The 20381-nt window shown below is 49.1% G+C and overlaps 1 protein-coding gene across 1 annotated transcript in view; it reads left to right on the top strand.

Annotated features, from left to right (window-relative positions):
- Positions 1 to 20381, top strand: part of LOXL2 (lysyl oxidase like 2) — a 98742-nt gene that overhangs the window by 37143 nt on the left and 41218 nt on the right. Inside the window, exons 3-4 of the mRNA XM_005562843.4 lie at positions 500 to 675; positions 19359 to 19570. Of these exons, the coding sequence (XP_005562900.1) occupies positions 500 to 675; positions 19359 to 19570 (388 nt within the window). The remainder of the gene's footprint in view (positions 1 to 499; positions 676 to 19358; positions 19571 to 20381) is intronic.

Here is a 20381-nt window from a genome sequence, read left to right as displayed (position 1 = left end):
TGCCATAGTCAGTGCCACTAAAACATCATCATCATCACTATTTTTTAGTAACTATGGCCAGCAATGGACTAGGCACATGCTTCGTAGTATCTCTGATCTGCACACAGCTGTGCAGCTGAAGTGTCATTGTTAGTCCCACTTTACTGATAAGAAAAAGGGCCCTTGACCCTGGCTGAACGAGAGCTCAAACCCGGCTTGGTACCCAAAGCCCCACTCTTTCCACTATCTCATGTGACCTCTGGGCTTAAATCTAATTTCTATCCTAATCATGTTCAACCTACCACATCCCCAAATCACATCAGCTGCTTACTGTGGTGTGGGAATCCAGGTGGTCTTGAGCTACGTGCAGTATCTTAATATAATAAAAATTAATTGATGGCCACACACAGCTGCCAAAATTAGAGAAAAATTCTCTTTCCATGTAAGACACTGGTGTCCCTCAAAGACTCAGACCTGCATTGACGCATCTCTTGGTTTCTCTCCTCTCTGCTTCCTTCAGGGCCCATCTGGTTGGACAATCTCCACTGTACTGGCAATGAGGCGACCCTTGCAGCATGCACCTCCAATGGCTGGGGCGTCACCGACTGCAAGCACACGGAGGACGTCGGTGTGGTGTGCAGCGACAAAAGGATTCCTGGGTTCAAATTTGACAATTCGTTGATCAACCAGATAGAGGCAAGTCATGTGCTTTTGATGTCTCCGTCATGCAAACATTTTTCTTCTTCCATGTGACTCGCTTTTTGTGTATTGATTTCAAGAAGTGTGTGTGAGCAGGAAGGAGGGTACCTAACCCAATGGGATTAGATGCAAGGGCAGTTTAGGGAAGGATTTGTGGAGAAGGGAATCCCATCCATGGGGAAAGGGCATTTCCAGGCACAAAGAACAGCATGGACAGAGGCACAGAGGTGGGAAGGCTGATCTCAGGGAGCATGATCTCAGGGAGAGTGCATCTGGGAGTAGAGTTAACTGAAGCTGGAAAGACGGGCATGAAACACCTCCTGTGCCATATTCAGGAGCTTGCCCTTTGGGTAGGAAAATGTATTAGTTATCAATTGCTGCATAACAAATTGCCCCCAGATTTTGCAGCTGAAAACAATGAATCTTTATTATCTCACACGGTTTCTGAGAGTCAGGAATTGAGGAGCGGCTTAGCTTCTTGATTCTGCTCAGGGTCTGTCATGGAATTGCACGCAGGCTATCAGTGGGGGCTGGAAGGTCCCCTCCCACACAGGCTGGTATGGTTGTTGGCAGGCTGTGGTTCCTTGCTAGCTGTAGACTGCAGCCCTCTGTTCCTCTCTATGTGGCCTCTTGGTAGGCTGCCTGAGTGGCCTCAGGACATGGTGGTCATCTTCCCTCACAGTGAGTGAGGCAAAGGAGAGTGAGAGAAAGAGCACAGGATGGAAGTCATGTTTCATAACTTAACCTTGGAAGTGATAGGCCATCATTTCACTGTATTCTATGGATCACACAGACTAACCCTGGTAGAGAGTGGGAGGAGATTACACAAACGTGAGACACCAGGTAGGGTTGCTGGGGCCATCTTGAAAGCTGGCTACCACTGGCCAATGTAGCTGAGGATTGGAATCACTTTTTTTAATTAATTAATCTTTTTTTTTTTTGACATGTAGTCTCGCTCTGTCGCCCAGGCAGGAGTGCAGTGGGGCGATCTCGGCTCACTGCAAGCTCTGCCTCCCGGATTCACGCTATTCTCCTGCCTCAGCCTCCCAAGTAGCTAGGACTACAGGCGCCCACCACCACACCGGGCTATTTTTTTGTATTTTTAGTAGAGATAGGGTTTCACCATGTTGGCCAGGATGGTCTCAATCTCTTGACCTCGTGATCCACCCACCTCGGCCTCCCAAAGTGCTGGGATTACAGGTGTGAGCCACCGCTCCCGGCCTGGAATCACTTTAAAAATGCAGGTACTGGGCTGGGCGCAGTGGCTTACGCCTGTAATCCCAGCACTTTGGGAGGCTGAGGCGGGCGGATCACGAGGTCAGGACATTAAGACCATCCTGGCTAACACGGTGAAACCCCGTCTCTACTAAACACGCGCACACACACACACACAAATTAGCTGGGCGTGGTGGCGGGTGCCTTTAGTCCCAGCTACTCAGGAGGCTGAAGCAGGAGAATGGCATGAACCCGGGAGGCGGAGCTTGCAGTGAGCCGAGATCACGCCACTGCACTCTGGCCTGGGCGACAGAGTGAGACTCCGTCTCAAACAAACAAACAAAAAAAATGGAGGTACTGGGGCCTCCCACTGACCTGCTGGCTCAAAATCTCCTGCTATGGGACCAGTTTATTTTTCTTTAAGCAGCCCCAGATGATTCTGATGTTGCCAGACTGATCATTTCAGCATTTGAAAGTCTACATTTATGGCTAAATTTCAGGGTTAGCTTTCCAGCAAATTCTTTACCGAAACAATTAAATTAACAAACATTTATTACATGACTCTTATTTGCAACATATGTGGGAATTAGGGCAGGAGGAGTTGGCAGCTAACACTCCTGTCCTCAAGGAACATGTTGGATGCCACCTCCAAGGAATTGTGGGATCTGCCCCAAATCCAGGTCAAGGAACCTTCGCTGTGCTTCAGCCTCCAACTGACCCCAGCACTAATGCAGAAGAAAGGTGACTTGAAATTGCCCTACTTGGGCTCCAGAGGAAGTTCTCCCAAGACTGTGGCCTTTACTGTCACGGCTCACACAGTCCTTCTCTCTCCATATATGTTCCCAAGTGTGCTGGGAATTTGTCCAGCCCTGTAGTATAGCATGGAAAAGGATTTCCAGGCTTCTGTCAGCTGTGGAGGAGGCTGCTTCTGGTCGACACCTGTCAAATGCTGCTATTTTATTGAAGATAACTGGAGAGATTGTGATGGAGTTGATGTACTTTCTTCAGTCTTCCAGTCACTAATGACAGCTTTGCTTTCTTTACCATGAAGTTTATGATCTGACAGTTGGGCTCATCCAACCCAGTTTCACAAAATTTTCCATCTCCATTCCTTATAACCTCATGAGCAATAATTGGCCCCCACTTATGTGTATCTTATCTCTCTCATGAGATTGGAAGCTCCCAGAGGGCAGGGGCTATATCTTATGCATCATTGTATCCAACAGATAAATTCTAGGTACCTAATGGGAACAATGTCTCCAACTTCCAAATTTTCTTCTCCCCAGAAATGCAAGCCAGAAATTGTTATCCCCTTAGGTGGAGAATCTCCCAGGATAAAATATAAGCTAAACAGCAATGAGAAGCACATGGAAGCAAATAATTTCTTCACAGCTTGTCCTGCCTAATCAGACCATGAGCTGATTTGTAACATCTTGGATAGGCCTCTGTTCAACCTAGAACCTCAGGTTAATCTACCTGGAGTGTCCAGTGAAGACCCAGGCTTCTTGGCATAAGAAAGTCATTGATGACTTGAATTAAAAAAAAAAAAAAAAAAAAAGGACAGGCCAAAACATCAGTGAGCTTTGTGTCGAGAAAATGAGAAGGTTCATCTGGCATTAGAAAAAAAAAGATTTTGGAAAAAGGACTCTGAGTGGCACTTCATTAGATAAATGTTTGTTGAATACCTACTAAGTGCCAGTTCCAATGCTTAGCAATTCCAGGGCGAAATAAGATGGGTCATATCAAAAGAAGAATTTTCATGGGGTGGAATAAACATAGAAAAGACTGAAAATGGCCGGGTGTGGTGGCTCATGCCTGTAATCCCAGCATTTTGGGAGGCCAAGGCGGGTGGATCACCTGAGGTCAGGAGTTCGAGACCAGCCTGGCTAACATGGTAAAATCCCATCTCTACTAAAAATACAAAAATTAGCCAGGCATGGTGGCAGGTGCCTATAATCTCAGCTACTCAGGAGGCTGAGGCAGGAGAATTGCTGGAACCTGGGAGGTGGAGGTTGTAGTGAGCCGAGATCGCACCATTGCACTCCAGCCTGAGCCGACAACAGCAAGACTCCATCTCAAAAAAAAAAAAAAAAAAAAAAAAGACTGAAAAAAAAATATGTTGGAGACAACTTTCTTATTCTGGAAGGGCTGAGATTCCATGATGGGAAAGCTTAGCCCCTACCTTTCTTCAGTGCATTTGTTGGGTACCTGCTGGTTTGGGATACCAGTAGAGAAAGAAAACATGGCCCTTGTCCTCCAGCCCTTAGAACCTATAAGACAAGATGTACACCTTGGAGAAAGCTGGGGATCCTTCCAAGGCAAGGAGCATGGACCCTAACGAATCTCCGGAAACCCACAGAGGCAACCTATGGAGACGTCTGGCTTAAAGAGCCAGGTGACATCCACAGCCTTACACACTCTGCATTTTCCTAGAAGGCCTCCCTTTTGCTGTCAGATAGATCAGGCTGGTGCCCACAAGCCAGGGGGAAGCTTTCTGGCCCAACCACAGAGACTGAGGGAACTTTCATTGATGACCAGTCCCCTGCAACTTCTTCCCTTTGGTAGCCACTGAAAGTAGGTCATGAAAGGGCCTAGACTTCAGGATGTCTGGGGAGAACCTCCGTGAGTTGCCAGAAGGTTCTTGCATCCAGGGCTTTGTGGCTGAGGCTCATGCTTACTGGCAGTGCTGGCCTGATGAGTGGAGAACTGCCTGGACCACCTACACGGGATATTTATGGGATGCTGAGACATTTCTCCAAAATACCTTCTGGAATGGCCTGTGTTGGTAGCTGAAGTCATAGGATCATTCCTCTCAGCTAAAGAAATGCCTGCTATTAAATTTTTGTGGATAAGAAGAAGAGACATAGCTTTGGTGGACATGCAGTTGGGTGAGGTCATGAACACACTGACTAATGATACCCAGGGTAAACTGCTGACTAATTTGTGTAAACAGAGTGGATGGTCTCTGATGGCGAGCGCTAGGGCTCTGCTCCGGCCTCCCCATCATGTATCAGGAATGTTCATGGAAATTAAAAGGAATACTGATAAAATCTATGGGAGATACAAAACTAGGAGAGATTGCTGGAGTATAAAATTATGGAATGAACTTTCAGAAAAACTGTTGTAGGTTGAAATAATGGGCCCAAGCTGTAACATACTAGGGATGAATAGAAGGGTCTATATCAAAGTCCATGGGGGAAAAAAAGTCCCAGGAGTGCAGACTTTAGGGAGAGTAACTAAAAAATCATTGATCTTTTTTTTTTAAAAAAAGGCGTCTTTTGGGCCGGGCGCAGTGGCTCAAGCCTGTAATCCCATCACTTTGGGAGGCCGAGACAGGCAGATCACGAGGTCAGGAGATCGAGACCATCCTGGCTAACATGGTGAAACCCCGTCTCTACTAAAAAAATACAAAAAACTAGCTGGGCAAGGTGGCGGGCGCCTGTAGTCCCAGCTACTTGGGAGGCTGAGGCAGGAGAATGGCATAAACCCAGGAGGTGGAGCTTGCAGTGAGCTGAGATCCGGCCACTGCACTCCAGCCTGGGCGACAGAGCGAGACTCCGTCTCAAAAAAAAAAAAAAAAAAAAAGGCGTGTTGTGGTGGCTCACACCTGTAATCCCAGCACTTTGGGTGGCAGAGGTGGTCAGATTGCTTGAGCCCAGGAGTTTGAGACCAGCCTGGGCAATATGGCGAGACCGCGTCTCTACCAAATTAAAAAAATTAACCTGACATGGTAGCATGCGCCTGTGGTCCCAGCTACCTGGGAGGCTGAGGTGGAAGGATTGTTTGACCCTAGGAGGTAGAGGCTGCAGTGAGCAATGATGGTGCCACTGCATTCCAGCCTGGGTGACAGAGCGAGACCCTATCTCAAAAAAAAAAAAAAAAAGAACAAATCTCTGAGGCAGCAGTGGTTGACAAAAAGCTCGGTATCAGCCAAGAGTGTGGTAGGGCTGCTGAAAAAAAAAAAAAAAAAGTTAATGTCAACTACTTTACAGATAGAAGAATTATTTCCCTAAGCTCTTTGCCTTTTGGACCAGTCGCTAACTGCAGGGTTCAGTTCTGGATCCAGATCTTAACCAGGTCACCAGGGAAAAGGCCAGCAGGATGGAGACAAATCTGGAAACCATATCACGAGGAACTGAAGTTTTTTGTCAAGAAAAGAGATATGGGGGGAGATGGTTCTTTTCAAATACTTGAACTACTACCATGCAGAAGAATGTTTAGAATGTATTCCAACTCCCAGCCGGATGCAGTGGCTCATGCTTGTAATCCCAGCACTTTGGGAGGCCGAGGCAGACAAATCATGTGAGGTCAGGAGTTCAAGACCAACCTGGCCAACATGGTGAAACCCCGTCTCTACTGAAAATACAAAATTAGCTGGGCGTGGTGGCGGGCGCCTGTAATCCCAGCTACTTGGGAGGCTGAGGTTGAACCCGGGGAGGGGGAGGTTGCAATGAGCCGACATGGTGCCATTGCACTCCAGCCTGGGCAACAAGAGCAAAACTCTGTCTCAAAAAAAAAAAGAATATATTCCAACTCCCAGAGCCAAAGCGGAGGGGAGCATGATGGGAGATAGATCTTAGGCTCACTGGAAGCCCCACAGTAGGTAGCTCTACCCAAAGTTAGTGGTGAGTGTCATGCGCATCCGTGTGAAGAGACCACCAAACAGGCTTTGTGTGAGCAACATGGCTGTTTATTTCACCTGGGTGCAGGTGGGCTGAGTCCGAAAAGAGAGTCAGCGAAGGGAGATAAGGGTGGGGCCGTTTTATAGGATTTGGGTAGGTAAAGGAAAATTACAGTCAAAGGGGGGTTGTTCTCTGGTGGGCAGGAGTGGGGGTTACAAGGTGCTCAATGGGGGAGCTTTTTGAGCCAGGATGAGCCAGGAAAAGGACTTTCACAAGGTAATGTCATCGCTTAAGGCAGGGACCGGTCATTTTCACTTCTTTTGTGGTAGAATGTCATCAGTTAAGGCGGGGCAGGGCATTTGTACTTCTTTTGTGATTCTTCAGTTACTTCAGGCCATCTGAGCTTATACGTGCAAGTCACAGGGGATGCAATGGCTTGGCTTGGGCTCGGAGGCCTGACAGTGAGCTCCTTGTCGGTGGAGGAATTCAAGCATGAACTGGACAACACCTGCCAGGAATATTGTGGTCAGATTGCCTACATGGGGAGGGAAGTGGGATTAAGTGATTGCCAAGTTTCAAGACCCTGTTACTCAGTGTCTGGGAAAATGCACTCATCCCACATAGTGTGTGCCTAGCTGGATATTGACACTGCGTACCATGTGTAAATTGGCATCATGTGTGTGTGAGAACATAGAGAGAGAAGGGATGCCAACCAGCATGTGTATTGTGTGCTTGGGTTCTCTGTTTGCCTTTTCTGCAGCCCCTAATGGCCTTGACCGTGAAACCAGGTACAGACTTTTCACTCTTCATATCAAAGTGTGAGAGTTAAAGCCCTCCTTCGAATTCCCCCAGTTTGGAAGGGGCAAATTGAAAAGTGGCCAGGAACGAAATGTCAGTGAATGATTTCTCTGTGTTTTGCGACCCCAGTCGTAGACCACTGGGCTAAAGAATGTGATGAGGGCCTCCGCGTCCCTTCCCATGCCTACTCTGCAGGGGCGTGGGCTGGGCTCTGTAACATTCACCCTCATTAACCCCTGGAGATTGGGGACAGGTCACAGATCATTACAGATGACCCTCACAACCCATGCTTCCTCCAGAGTGCACTGGAATTCCCAAAGCAGAGAATGGAAGAAAACTGCATCAGTCTAGACCAAGTTCATCCTACTCTGGAATGCCAGAGGCATGAGTCACTGAGCCCTGGAGGCTGGCTGATGGAATTTCACTTAATGAGCAAACTGTGCTTCCCTGGACTCCTACAGCTGCTTGCAGCATCCTTGGGAGCTCCTGATTGTAAATTCCCCTCTAGAGGAGGAAAAAAAAATCACACCTTCTTCACATAAGTGACCCCACCAAGGGAAAGTTCACAGGTTTGTACCCTAACCTGCCTTTTGACCAGCATCCAGAACAACAGGGCAAGTGTCGAGCGAGTTGAAATCAATCCCTTCCAGCTGTGACGGTCTGTAGTTCAGTGGCAATGGTTTCTCCATCAGAATGACGTACTGTGCATTCATCATTTACAAGGTAGTTTTAAATATTCTGTAGGGGAAAAAAATCAGATGATTTCTGTAAAAGTGCTTTGCAGACTCTAAAAGTGCTGCCCTCGGTTAGTCCTACCACTGAATCCCCAGCCTTGGTTCATTTCATCCAGGAAATTAACCAGGCAGGTTCTCAGTTTTCCCCTTTTCTGACACAGGCTGTGCCGTCATATCTTATTGTATATTCTCAGTTTTGGACTCCAGAATTGAAGGCAGAACCCCTGGGTTCCAGTCCCAGTGGAGACTGGAACTCACAGCTATATATCCAGTGACTGACCCTTCTTGGGCCTCTGGATACTGTCCTACAAAACAGAAGTTTGTCTGGATATAAAGAAAATCAGTTTTAGGTCAATCCTCAAATCTTTCTTAAAAGGAGGTAAGTAGGAGCAAATAAGCAAATGTGAAATACTCTTGGCTCCAAATGAACAGATCTCTTTTAAACCTGGAAAACAGAGCCCAAACCAAACCTCCCAGGATTTCAGAGCCTCTTAAATGGAGAGGCTTTGTTTCCTGCCTGTGGCGGGTAGACTGGTTGGAAAAAGCATTAGATAAGGAAAGATGACAAATCCAGATGCCCTGCTGAGTAAACCTCTGCTCCCCGGCTGCTCTGCACGTTGCCCTGTCATGTGCTCTCACAGGAAGCCTCGTGGCTGGGCTGTGTGTCGCTAATCAGGAAACGTTTTGGTCTTTTTTCTTTACCCCACCCCACCCCACCCCACCCCACCCCACCCCACCCCACCTTCTTCCTTACCCATCCTTTAAAGGCTCTTTTGCAAAAAGCAATTCCATTGCCGGAACTGATTGGAAAATCCCCAGGCTGTGAGATGTAGGTGTTGCCTATCCCCTGAGTGACCTCCAAGCCTCAGTTTCCCATTTGTGAAAGTGGGCAGCGCAGGAGGTCTGGAGGGGCCAACAGAGGGACGGTGAGGACAGAACGAGGAGAAAGCCATTTCTTTCCACCCAAGGGGAGAACCCGGTCCCCCTATTCTCTGCTCTCTCGCGTTCGTCTGGAAGGATGCTGAGACCTGAAAAAGCCCTTTCTTCTCGTCTTAACCACAGAGACTGAGGCTGCTGTAAATTTTTTAAATTCCTTGGGTCCAGGTTTTTATTAGTTACAGTCAGCTGCCAAATGTTTCAGCATTGCCCTCCCAGCGGCAGCTCTGTCTGTTTGGGGGCGGCCGAGGGTGGAGGGCTTCAGCCTAAAAGGGAAAGGTCTCTAGAAGGACTTCTGAAAATTCTGAACCTTCCCAGCCAGGAATCTCATCCTTCCCTTGACTCCCACCAGAGAGGTTGCACTGGGTGGTCTGGGGAAAAAAGGGGGCCTATTTTCACCTCTGTGCAGTTTAGAAGGTAGTGGTCCCCCCACGCCTAAATTTAGACCCCATTCCTGGATGGTCACAGGGTAGTTGGATGGCCTCTCTCTGTAAGAGGAAGAGAAATGGTAGCCAGGGGATAGTTTGCACCGGACTTTTCGGCAAGGGCAGAAGGAGCCAAGGTGGAGGCCCACAGCCTCTGAACTCTCAGTTTTACTGAACTGTCTGGCTGGACAATCAGATGTAGCTCTCCTGGGTTTTGTCTCTCCTACTTCTTGGGCAAGAGGATATATAACATCCTGTCCAGGGCTGGGCACGGTGGCTCATGCCTATATTCCCAGCACTCTGGGAGGCCAAGATGGGTGGATCACTTGAGGTCAGGAGTTCGAGACCAGCCTGGCCAATGTGACGAGACCCCCCCCACCCACTACTAAAAATACAAAAAATTAGTTGGGCATGGTGGCGCGTGCCTGTAGTCCCAGCTACTCGAGAATCGCTTTAACCCAGGAGGTGGAGGTTGTACTAAGCTAACATTGCACCACTGCACTCCAGCCTGGGCGACAAAGGGAGACTCCATCTCAAAAAAAAAAAAAGAATAAAAAAGATCCTGTCCAGCCCTCACATTCCACGATTCTATTTACTAAGAGCCTGTATGTAGCCAGGGCTTGCCAGCTACCAAAAGGGACACACAAAGCAAGTAGTTCTAGAGTGACCTATTTTCCCGACTGAACATCTGAAATGCAGAAGGGTGTGTATGTGGATAACAGATGGGAACCTGGTTTCTGACCCGGCTGTTGTAGATACAATGCTTTGAGAAGTATAAATACCATTATAACTGTTTGTGAGATGAAATAAACCAATACATAACATTCTATTTATTTGACAGCACACATGAATAAGGAGGCTTATAATTTGTTTTAGGTGAAATAAATAAATGAACAGGATGTACTCAAACTTTGAAGAATGTGATTGGGTGCTCAAATGCATGGCAGTTTGGAGAAGAGAGAGGTGAATGAGGAAACCTGTGGGATAGTTGCTATCTGGAGGAAGTGGGGGCTTGAGCTGGGCCAGAGAAAGCCTCTGCCTGCCCTGCGTGGGCAGATCCACTCTGCAGGGAGGTCTGGTGACGTGACTAGGGCAGAGTGGGCATCGGTCAGCCTGGTTCTGCAATGCGCCTAAGTGGCTTATTTGAGTCACCTCAGCCATGCTGGGTGTCAGTGCCATGGAATTCCCCCAACCCATCCCCAGGAGCCTGTTGCTAAGGATCTGTTCGTTCATTCACTCGATACATTTCAATTCAGCACCAGACCCTACACTAGGCATGAGGATACAGGGAGTGATGGAATGGACCATCTTGCCCACCCCGAGCTTACCGTCCAGCAGTGGAGAAACAATCTCATGCATCATGACTGTGTTACCATGGTGAGGATGGCTGTGAAGAGAACCCCAGATTCACCATGAGGTTGTGTGGTGGGCAGTCGGGCCTGACCAGGACAGGAGGAACTGCTGGGTCACAGGGGCTGGTTGTTGGAGCAGGTGTCCCACCGGCTTCCTGTCGACAGCAGGGTTTGCCCATTCTCCAAAAAAGCAGCCTCTGTTACCTACCCAAGTGGCTGCCTGCTTGGAAAATGAAACACAGAGCATTCAGTTTTCCAGCAGTGTTGCAAAGCTTTTGATTTACAGGAGGAAGGCCCCAACAGACTACCGGCTCTTTCCTTTGGTGGTGTCAGCATGACCTCAGCTCTCCAGGCCACCCCCACCCTGCCCCCACTGGCCTCTGTCGCCTAGAGCTGAGGAACAGAAATTGTTGAAATGCCTTTCCTCTCCCACTTTCTTCCATCAAGAAGTCACAGGCTAAAGAACGTTACCAGCAGCTTATTTTTTGTTGAGTTGGAGTTTCGCTCTTGTCGCCCAGGCTGGAGTGCAATGGCGTGACCTCGGCTCACTGCAACCTCTGCCTCCTGGGTTCAAGTGATTCTCCTGCCTCAGCCTCCTGAGTAACTGGGATTACAGGTGCGTGCCACCACGCCTGGCTAATTTTTGTATTTTTAGTAGAGCCCCACGTTGGCCAGGCTGGTCTGAAACTCCTGACCTCAGGTGAACCACCCGCCTCGGCCTCCCAAAGTGTTGGGATTACAGGCATGCGCCACTGCACTCAGCCCCCCAGAAGCCCGTTAAACTAAGAGTTTCTGATTGGATCATCAAAAAGGGATAATTACAACATAGCCAGACTCCTGGAATACAGCATGCCTCATACTGTGTACAGATAATACCCACTTAGCCAAGCCATCTAACTGTGTGCTGAGGATCAGACGGCTTTTAATTCAGTTCAGTAACTATTGGTGTCAGATCTCAAGGGAAAAGGGGAGAGGGTGTTAGGGAGCTCAGGTGACAAAAGGATGCCTGGACAAAGCACAGATGTTCTCCTGTCCTTAAGTCACACAAGTCATGCTTATGTTAGGAAGAGAGGGGAGGACTACGTAGCTGTTTATTTTGCATTAAACAAAGAATAGAAAAAGTCTTTATTAAAATGTTGAACTTGGGCGCACAGCATGTCTAGCTAAGCTAAACTCCTGTTGTTGGATTTTGAAAAAATCATTACTGGTTCCTTCCAAACATGTTTGAGGACCTACTCTGTGTCTGGCTATAGTGAGTCCTCAGACATGGTTGGAAGGAACCAGTAATAATTTCTTACTGTGTGGGTAATACAAAAATGAATAAGGCACAATTTTGCCCTTAGGGAATTCACAGTCCAATTGAGTGGCAAAAGGATGCGGAAAAGTAAATACTAGTACAAGATAGTCAGCATAAGCCAAGAACTCATGAGTCACCAGATGCCAGTGCTGGAGGAATAAAGAAGAAATGAAACGTGTGGATGTGCTATTTGGGGGCAGGGGAGGGGGCTTCACAGAGATGCTGGTACTGCCTCTCCTCCTCTAGATCATGGACCTCATGACAGTGAGGACCGTGCCTATCCTTTCAGAGTCTCACACAGCACTTGGGACATGGTAGCACTGGACAAATATTTTTGAATGAGCAAATGATTAACAATTTCCCTGAGGGTTGGCAGGATTCTGATAGGTAAAAAGAAGGGATAGAGAATGGCAGGGTGTGGTTTGGGCCTAACGCGGGGGTGCCACCAGGAAGATCTGAGCAAGACCCTTGAATGCACTGTGGTCAAAGAGGATGAACGGATGGGAGAAGAAACCAGGGGCCAGGAGACAGTGTGGGCCTAGGTGAGATGACAGCATTATCACGCCCTTTCTTATGCTCCCACAATTCCCCTTGCACAGCTGACTGGGAATTGGGAGTGAGAATGGCAAGCTAATAGAAGGGCAAAGAGAAGGTCTTGCTTGGGCTGAATGGGCGCATGAGTGAGGAAGAGAGACGGTCACAAAGGTCTGCAAAGCTGGAGGCAGGTGCATCCCTCGGTGACTCGATGAAAAGAGGAAGAGGTGAAGGCATCTTGAATGTGTTTGATTTCAGATGCTGAGGAAAGTGTCAAGCTGGTAGTTGGGACATGGGTCTGTATCTGGGAGGCCCCTGTTTTGTTTTGTTTCTTAGAGGAGATCTCGCTCTGTTGCCCAGGCTGGAGTACAGTGGCACAATACTGGCTCACTGCAGCCTCAAACTCCTGGGTTCAAGTGATTCTCCCACCTCAGCCTCCTGGGAGCTAGGACTATGGGCAGGTACCACCGTGCCCAGCTAATTTTTTTTCATTATTATTATACTTTAAATTCTAGGGTACATGTGCAGAACATGCAGGCTCGTTACATAGGTATACCTGTGCCATGCTGGCCCACTGCACCCATCAACCCGCCATTTACATTAGGCATTTCTCCCAATGCTATCCCTCCCCCAACCCCACGACAGGCCCCGGTGTGTGATGTTCCCCACCCTGTGTCCAAGTGTTCTCATTGTTTAATTCCCACCTATGAGTGAGAACATGCGATGTTTGGTTTTCTGTCCTTGTGATAGTTTGCTCAGAATGATGGTTTCCAGCTTCATCCATGGCCCTGCTAAGGACATGAACTTGTCCTTTTTTATGGCTGCATAGTATTCCACGGTGTATATGTATATATTTTCTTAATCCAGTCTATCATTGATGGACATTTGGGTTGGTTCCAAGTCTTTGCTATTGTGAATAGTGCTGCAATAAACATATGTGTGCATGTGTCTTTATAGTAGCATGATTTATAATCCTTTGGGAATACACGCAGTAATGGGATTGCTGGTGCCCAGCTAATTTTTTAACTTTTTTATTTTAGAAATGAGGTCTCATTCTGTTGCCTAGGCTGGTCTTGGACTTCTGGCCTCAAGCCATCCTCCTGCCTCAACTTCTCAAAGCATGAGGATGATAGGTGTGAGCCACCACACCCAGCCTGTTTTGTTTTTATTATTTATTTATTTATTTATATTTTTTTGAAACGGAGTCTTGGTCTTTCACCCAGGCTGGAGTGCAGTGGCGCAATCTCAGCTCACTGCCAACTCCGCCTCCCGGGTTTAAGTGATTCTTCTGCCTCAGCCTCCCAAGTAGCTGGGATTACAGATGCCCAGCTAATTTTTTTTTTTTTTTGGTATTTTTAGTAGAGATGAGGTTTCACCATGTTGGTCAGACTGGTCCTGACCTCAAATGATCCATTCACCTCGGCCTCCCAAAGTACTGGGATCACAGGCGTGAGCCACCATGCCCCATCTATTTATTTATTTTTGAGATAGAGTCTTGCTCAACTGAGTCACCTCAGCTGGGAGTATAGTGGCACAATCTAGGCTCACTGCAACCCCCACCTCCCGAATTCAAGTGATTCTCCTGCCTCAGCCTCCTGAGTTGCTGGGATTACAGGCATGCACCACCATGACCGGCTATTTTTTGTGTTGTTTGTTTGTTTTAGTAGAGATGGGGTCTCACCATGTTGCCCAGGCTGGTCTTGAACTCCTGATCTCCAGTGATCTGCTCACCTCAGCCTCCCAAAGTGCTGGGATTAGAGGTGTGAGTCACCACGCCCGGCCCTGTTTTGTTTTTAGATAGCCAAAGTAAGAAAGCTGCAGGCTCTGAGAGGAAGATGCAGGAACTTGCTGGTGGTTGTGGCAGGCTGCATGCGAGGTGAGTTAGAGGATGGCTAGAGTTGACACTCATGCATTCTCGTTGAGATGTTGGCATGATGTTATGTCTTCCCAGCATTATCCTCCCACCCCTCCTCACCCCCAGGATGAGCTCTCAGGTCAGAAAGCCTGGGCTGATATTAAATTATGACTTCTAGAACAGAGGGAAGGAGAATGACTGCTGAGCTAAGACCCAGCCTTGCCAACGTGCCTAGTGCTGAGAGTTTAGGGCAACTGTGATGTGGATTCACGTAGTCTGGCTTGCTTGACTTGCTTCTCCTTGTACCTTTCCCTGATGCAACTTCCAGCTAGACTTTCAAAATGGGTGACTTTTCCTCACTGGCGACAGACCCAGACTATCGCATCCTGGAATTGGCAAGTCATGAACAGATGCTGCAAATGTTAAATGTCATTCAGGCATAAACATGAGAGTCAGAGCCCAGAGCTCCCTTCCTCTCCAGCTGAAGTGACAAGTCCCTTGCCTGGCTGTGCCTTGGGTTTCCCTTCTGGGAGCGGATGCAAATCACTCCCAGAGCCTCAGGCCCTGCTGGAGGATGTGATGAGCTCTGAGGACCACACTTCCCGGAGTGTCTGTGTGTCTCTTGGAGGGAAGCTTTCTGGAGGCCTGGGTGTACTGTTGTCTCTGGCAAGAGGGACAGCATCAGGTTTTAGCTTGAATTTTAATATGTGCAGGGTGCTTGACCGGCTTCTGGCATTTGGAGCTGAATTTTAAACTAGCAAGTCTAGAGTGCCTTTCATTTAAAACAAGAAAAAAAAAAGTGTATATATTTTAATATTTCAAACTTTCTCTTCACTTTTGGGACTGAACTCCTGGGGCAAAAAATATCCTAACACTTGTGGTCATGGAAGGGATTCCACAGCAGTGAAGTGTGTGTGTGTGTTTTCTGAGACGTCTAACTAAGTCTCTGTGAGCTGGTTAGCTAGTGTGAGCATCGAATGTGTGCCCCAGAGGGTTTTCCTGCCTCCGCCCGCTGGCCTGAAGACAAGAATGCCGGGATCCCAGCTCTCCCCTCACGTACACAATCCAGTCTGACTCACTGCCCCTCGACATGGGGCGCTGGGCTTGCAATGTGCACAGCACCAGCCCCCTTCAGCTGGTTGAAGGGGACACCCAGAATTCTGGGCCCCAGGCCCTGCCCTGGGTGAGTCACTCTCAGTACCAACCAATGTATTGGACACAGGCATGAGATGAGGACTGCTCAGAGACCAGTGGTCATTATGAGCCTGGAGCACAGGTTTGGAGTCAGAACTCGATTTGCATACTTGTTTACCTACTTCTTGGCTGTGTGAACTTGGGTAACTTCCAAAAGCTTGCGAAGATTTATCATGTTTTTACCTCTAAACGGGTGGACCATGAACCATCTTGAAAGCTGCCATGGGGATTAAATAATGGAGTGGATGTAAAGTTTTCTGAATGAAACCTAGCCTGCAATTAATTGGTATTTAATAAATGATGCCCATAGCTGTCATTATTCAAAGCTGCTGGGCTTGGGGTGTAAGGAGGAAGCCCAGCAAGGCCCAGGGAGGGCAGAGACTGCGTTTTGTTAAATGAATGAATGGATAAGATGGATTTGCGCCTTAAAGAGTGGGAAGGCTTTGGTTCTTTGGAGGGAGAAGAAGAGAAGATGTTCCAGTTTGAAGGAATGAATGCGAAGCTTATCCTGACTGTTTTCCTAAGGCCTTGCAAGGAACAAGATCCTTTCAGAATTTCCTCCTCCACAAGACACACAAATAGATGCATGCTTTATACATTCAGAGACCCATGTGTCATAGACACATACAGAGAGTACACGGAGACCCACATGACACACAGGCACACACACACACAACCCTGTCATGCATACATCATCATGCACACAGACACAATCCCAGAGAGAGACACACACACACATATGCAGGGGCTTATATGACACATGGACATACAGACACTCAGAAACACACCATCATGCGTATACCACCGTGCACACACACAGACCTAGAGATACACACCACACACACACAGACCATCAAGCACATATCACCATGCACGCGCGCACACACACACACACACATACACACACAGAGAGAGAGATTCATAAACTCATATGCAGTGAGTCGGTGGAAGAATGAGGATGATGACCCCTGGTGCTAGCTGTTTCTCTTCTCCAGGTTGCACTGCCTTCATCGTAGAGCCCCCGAGGCTCTTCCCACCAGCCATATTCAGTGGAGGAACCTGTCCTGCATCATCGCAGGAACGAGTGCAAGCTCCCTTGGCGTTTGGGTTGGTGTATGCTGGCCTCAGGCCCGCATAACTCTTTCCAGTGGGGTCTACTGAGCTCCTCCAGCTGGACCTTCTTCCTCCTCCTGTGGAGGCCAGGTGCTGGGGGTCACATCTTCCCTGCAGCGAGCCGGCACTGCTGCCCAATGCAGGGGAGAGGATCTGTGAACTGAAGGTCAGCCCGGGCCGCCTGCCCCGTGAAGCACAGGCCTGATGCTAGGCAGTAACTTTCCTTCTGGGGATGACAGTTACACACTGGAATTCCAGCCCGGCCTCCTGAGGTGGGAAGAGACAGAAGAGGGCCGGCTCGTGGGCTGGGTTTAGACCTCAGGCCCTTTCTTGGCTCGCCCCTGTCCACGTGTCTTGGTGGCACGGGTCCTGCGGCCTGAATGAGGCTGTAAAGGATCCAGCATCCAGACTGGAAGGCATAATCCTGCCGCTGGCAGCATTCCTTCTGCTGTGGTGGAAAGGAAACGGAGCCAAGTGCCATCACTCCAGGCCCACGTACTTTCCACCGCCTTTCAGGACCTGAGAGCGTGGCCTGGCTGTAGACCCTGAAGGCTGTGGCAAGGAGACCTGAATCCCTGGGCACCCAAAGAATGGTTTGTTCAAACTCGTGGTTCATTTGCATCTCGGCTGGACAGGGCTGGGGCAGTTGGGGTGCTGGGTTCCTCCTACCTTCCAGCCCCGCTTGGACCAGCCCCAACTCCCAGTGCCTGACCCACTCACAGTGTGTGTGTCTTCCCCTGCACCTCGGGGTGGCCCTGGGGAGGGAACTGGAGTCAGCTGGTATTCTCATCTGTAAGATGGGGATGGTAATAGCTATCAACCACCTCATTACAGCATGCGAGGTTAAGTACGAGAACGCAAGGAAGGCACTTCACATAGGGCTGGGCACCTGGCGTGTGCTTTGCGGTAGCTGTTGCTATTATATGCTGCAATTCGTGGTGTTTGCTGATCCATGTGAAGCTGGGAACAGTGAGGGGGCTGGAGGCATAGGTGGAATCAGTCTTGAATGGCTGAGAGCATTTTGCTCAATATTAGGGTATTACATAGACAAAGAGGAGCTAGCCAAGGGACAAGGTTAGATCTGTGTTTTAGAAAGAGCCAGCTGCAGTGCCTCATACCTGTAATTCCAGCACTTCGGGAGGCTGAGGTAGGAGGATGCCTTGAGGCCCGGAGTTCGAAACTAGCTTAGGCAACATAGTGAGACCTCGTCTCTGAAATATATTTTTAAATTAGTTGGGCATGGTGATACACACCTGTACTCCCAGCTACTTGGGAGACTGAAACAGGAGGATTGCTTGAGCCCAGGATATGGAAACAGCAGTGAGCCCTGATCACACCACTGCACTCCAGCCTGGGCAACAGAGTGAGACCCTGCCTCAAAAAAGATTAAGAATGAATCAATTAAAAGAAAAAAGAGGCTCTTTGGTGAGTGGCCCTGTGGCAGACAGATGGAGGCAGGGACTCAGTCAGGGACTGTTGGAAGAGCTGGTGATGGCTGGCGGTGACTGATTCGGGAGGGAGCTTCCATAGAATTTGGAGCCTGTTATGGCATGTCTTGGAAAGGCATTAAAAAGTGCCACTGTAACTCCAGGGAACCTCTGCTCCTCTCATCCAGCTTAGCCTCTTGAGGCCCCCTCTCCTCCACATCCCCAGGAGGTCTAGGTGGTACAGGGACATTCCAGCTCCACGTCGAGGGAGGAGGAGCGCCCATGTGGCAGGCAGCCAGGCGCCTTCCTCCCGCCCATGCCCCTCCAGCCCTCCTCTACTTCCTCCCAAAGAGCCCTGCCAATGAATTTTTCCAACCCTGACCCCAGCCCCTGTCCTTTACTCCACAGATAGATGGGTGGGGTGGGTATGGGAAGGGAACCTCAAAGTGTTTGCAGTCTCTCCTTTCCTTGCTGCAGCCAAATAGTTGTCCCCAATCCTACCTCCCTGATCCCTGCCGGCAGGTGTGGGTCTCTGCACACAGCACACTCAACGCCAGGAATCTCTGCTTCCTTTCTCTCTAAGCCCTGACCCTTCTCTCAGGCCTCTCTAAGGATTTTTGAACAGAGGAATGCCCACCCCTGGGGTATACGGTAGTCTGCAGGGTGGCACCACCAGCTTCAGGACATCTGGGGCTCCTCTATCTGAAACTCAAGTTTTACTGAAAGATGAATCAGGGAGACACACACAGACACACTCACAGGCACATACACAGGTACTTTGGAGTGAAATGCAAAATCCACATTCAAAGAACACTTTCTCTCCCATGCATTTATTTCGAGGCCTGTGCAGGAGGAGTCCGCTGCCCTTTGCTCTCCAAGATCTTAGGTTTGGATGTGGGAGAAGCCCATGGGCTCTCCGAGTCTTCTCTGACTGTTCCAGGTCACCCCACTCCCTGTTGGGTCCTGGCAGCCTCACTACCTCCCATGCATAGCGCTTTCTAACTGCAGCTTGGGCCATGTGCCCCTCGGAGGTGCCCAGAGCTGACTGCGGGGCCCAAGGGCACAGGCAGGCCGGCAGCAGGCCCGGCCGGTAATCGCTAAAGAAGGACTGGTTGCCTGGTGTGTCTGCAGGCAGGCCAGAAGGGTAACCCTCTCCTTCCACACCTCCTTCTTCCCAGAACCTGAATATCCAGGTGGAGGACATTCGGATTCGAGCCATCCTCTCGGCCTACCGCAAGCGCACCCCGGTGACGGAGGGCTACGTGGAGGTGAAGGAGGGCAAGACCTGGAAGCAGATCTGTGACAAGCACTGGACGGCCAAGAATTCCCGCGTGGTCTGCGGCATGTTCGGCTTCCCTGGGGAGAGGACATACAACACCAAAGTGTACAAGTAAGAGGACTGCACCACACAGGTGGTTTTGAGGGTATCTGCCCTGCCTACCTGGTTAAAAGAGTCCACCCTGGCGGTGGCCTTTCCTTGGCCAGGCATGGCCAGGCCAGCTAGTATACCTGCAGGCAACCTGCATAGAGCTCCTGGGCCGGGCCAGGCAGCAAGTTCAAGGGCGCCCCGTGGCATCCTTACCCTTGAGGAACTCACACGTCTATAGGAGATAGACCCTAATCCCTAGAGTAGCCTGAGGGAAGGCATATTGCAGCAGTGAGGTGCAAGGTATCCCCAGTCCAGATAACCCCAGCTCGGGGTGTTGCCGGCCAGCTCAGGGACTGCATGAGCTAAGCTAGGACAATACCCTGGCCAGGCTGGGCAGAGACAACACCAACTTAAGAAGAAATGTTTACTTGCCCTCGGCAAATGATTCTTCTGAGAAATCTGGAAATTGCAGCAGGTAGTTGAGAAACTGATCAATGCAGCTCACTTCATCCAATCCCAGTTAAATCTGACAATGCTGTGATGGTCTCTAAGGTTAATATTTCCCAGTAGGGGAAAGAAGTAGACAGGGACAGAACCTGGAGTCGTTTGACTTCGGGGTGTCCAATGGAAGTATTCCAGCACCCCAACAAGCTGATGGCTGCATATACTTGGGATACCTGATTGGTCATGGGGTCTTCCTCCCTCCTCTTAATAATGATAGAAATAGTAGCGTCTCTTTACTAAGGGCTTAACAGTGTTCCAGGCACTATTCTCAGTCATTTAATCCTCACAACACCACTGGGAAATAGGAGTCTGTTTTAGAGTTGAGTAA

The sequence above is a fragment of the Macaca fascicularis genome, chromosome 8 (genome assembly GCF_037993035.2).
Source record: "Macaca fascicularis isolate 582-1 chromosome 8, T2T-MFA8v1.1".
Taxonomy (NCBI): domain Eukaryota; kingdom Metazoa; phylum Chordata; class Mammalia; order Primates; family Cercopithecidae; genus Macaca; species Macaca fascicularis.
Note: the sequence above shows the minus strand (reverse complement) of the source record. Positions and strands in the feature narration are given on the sequence as shown.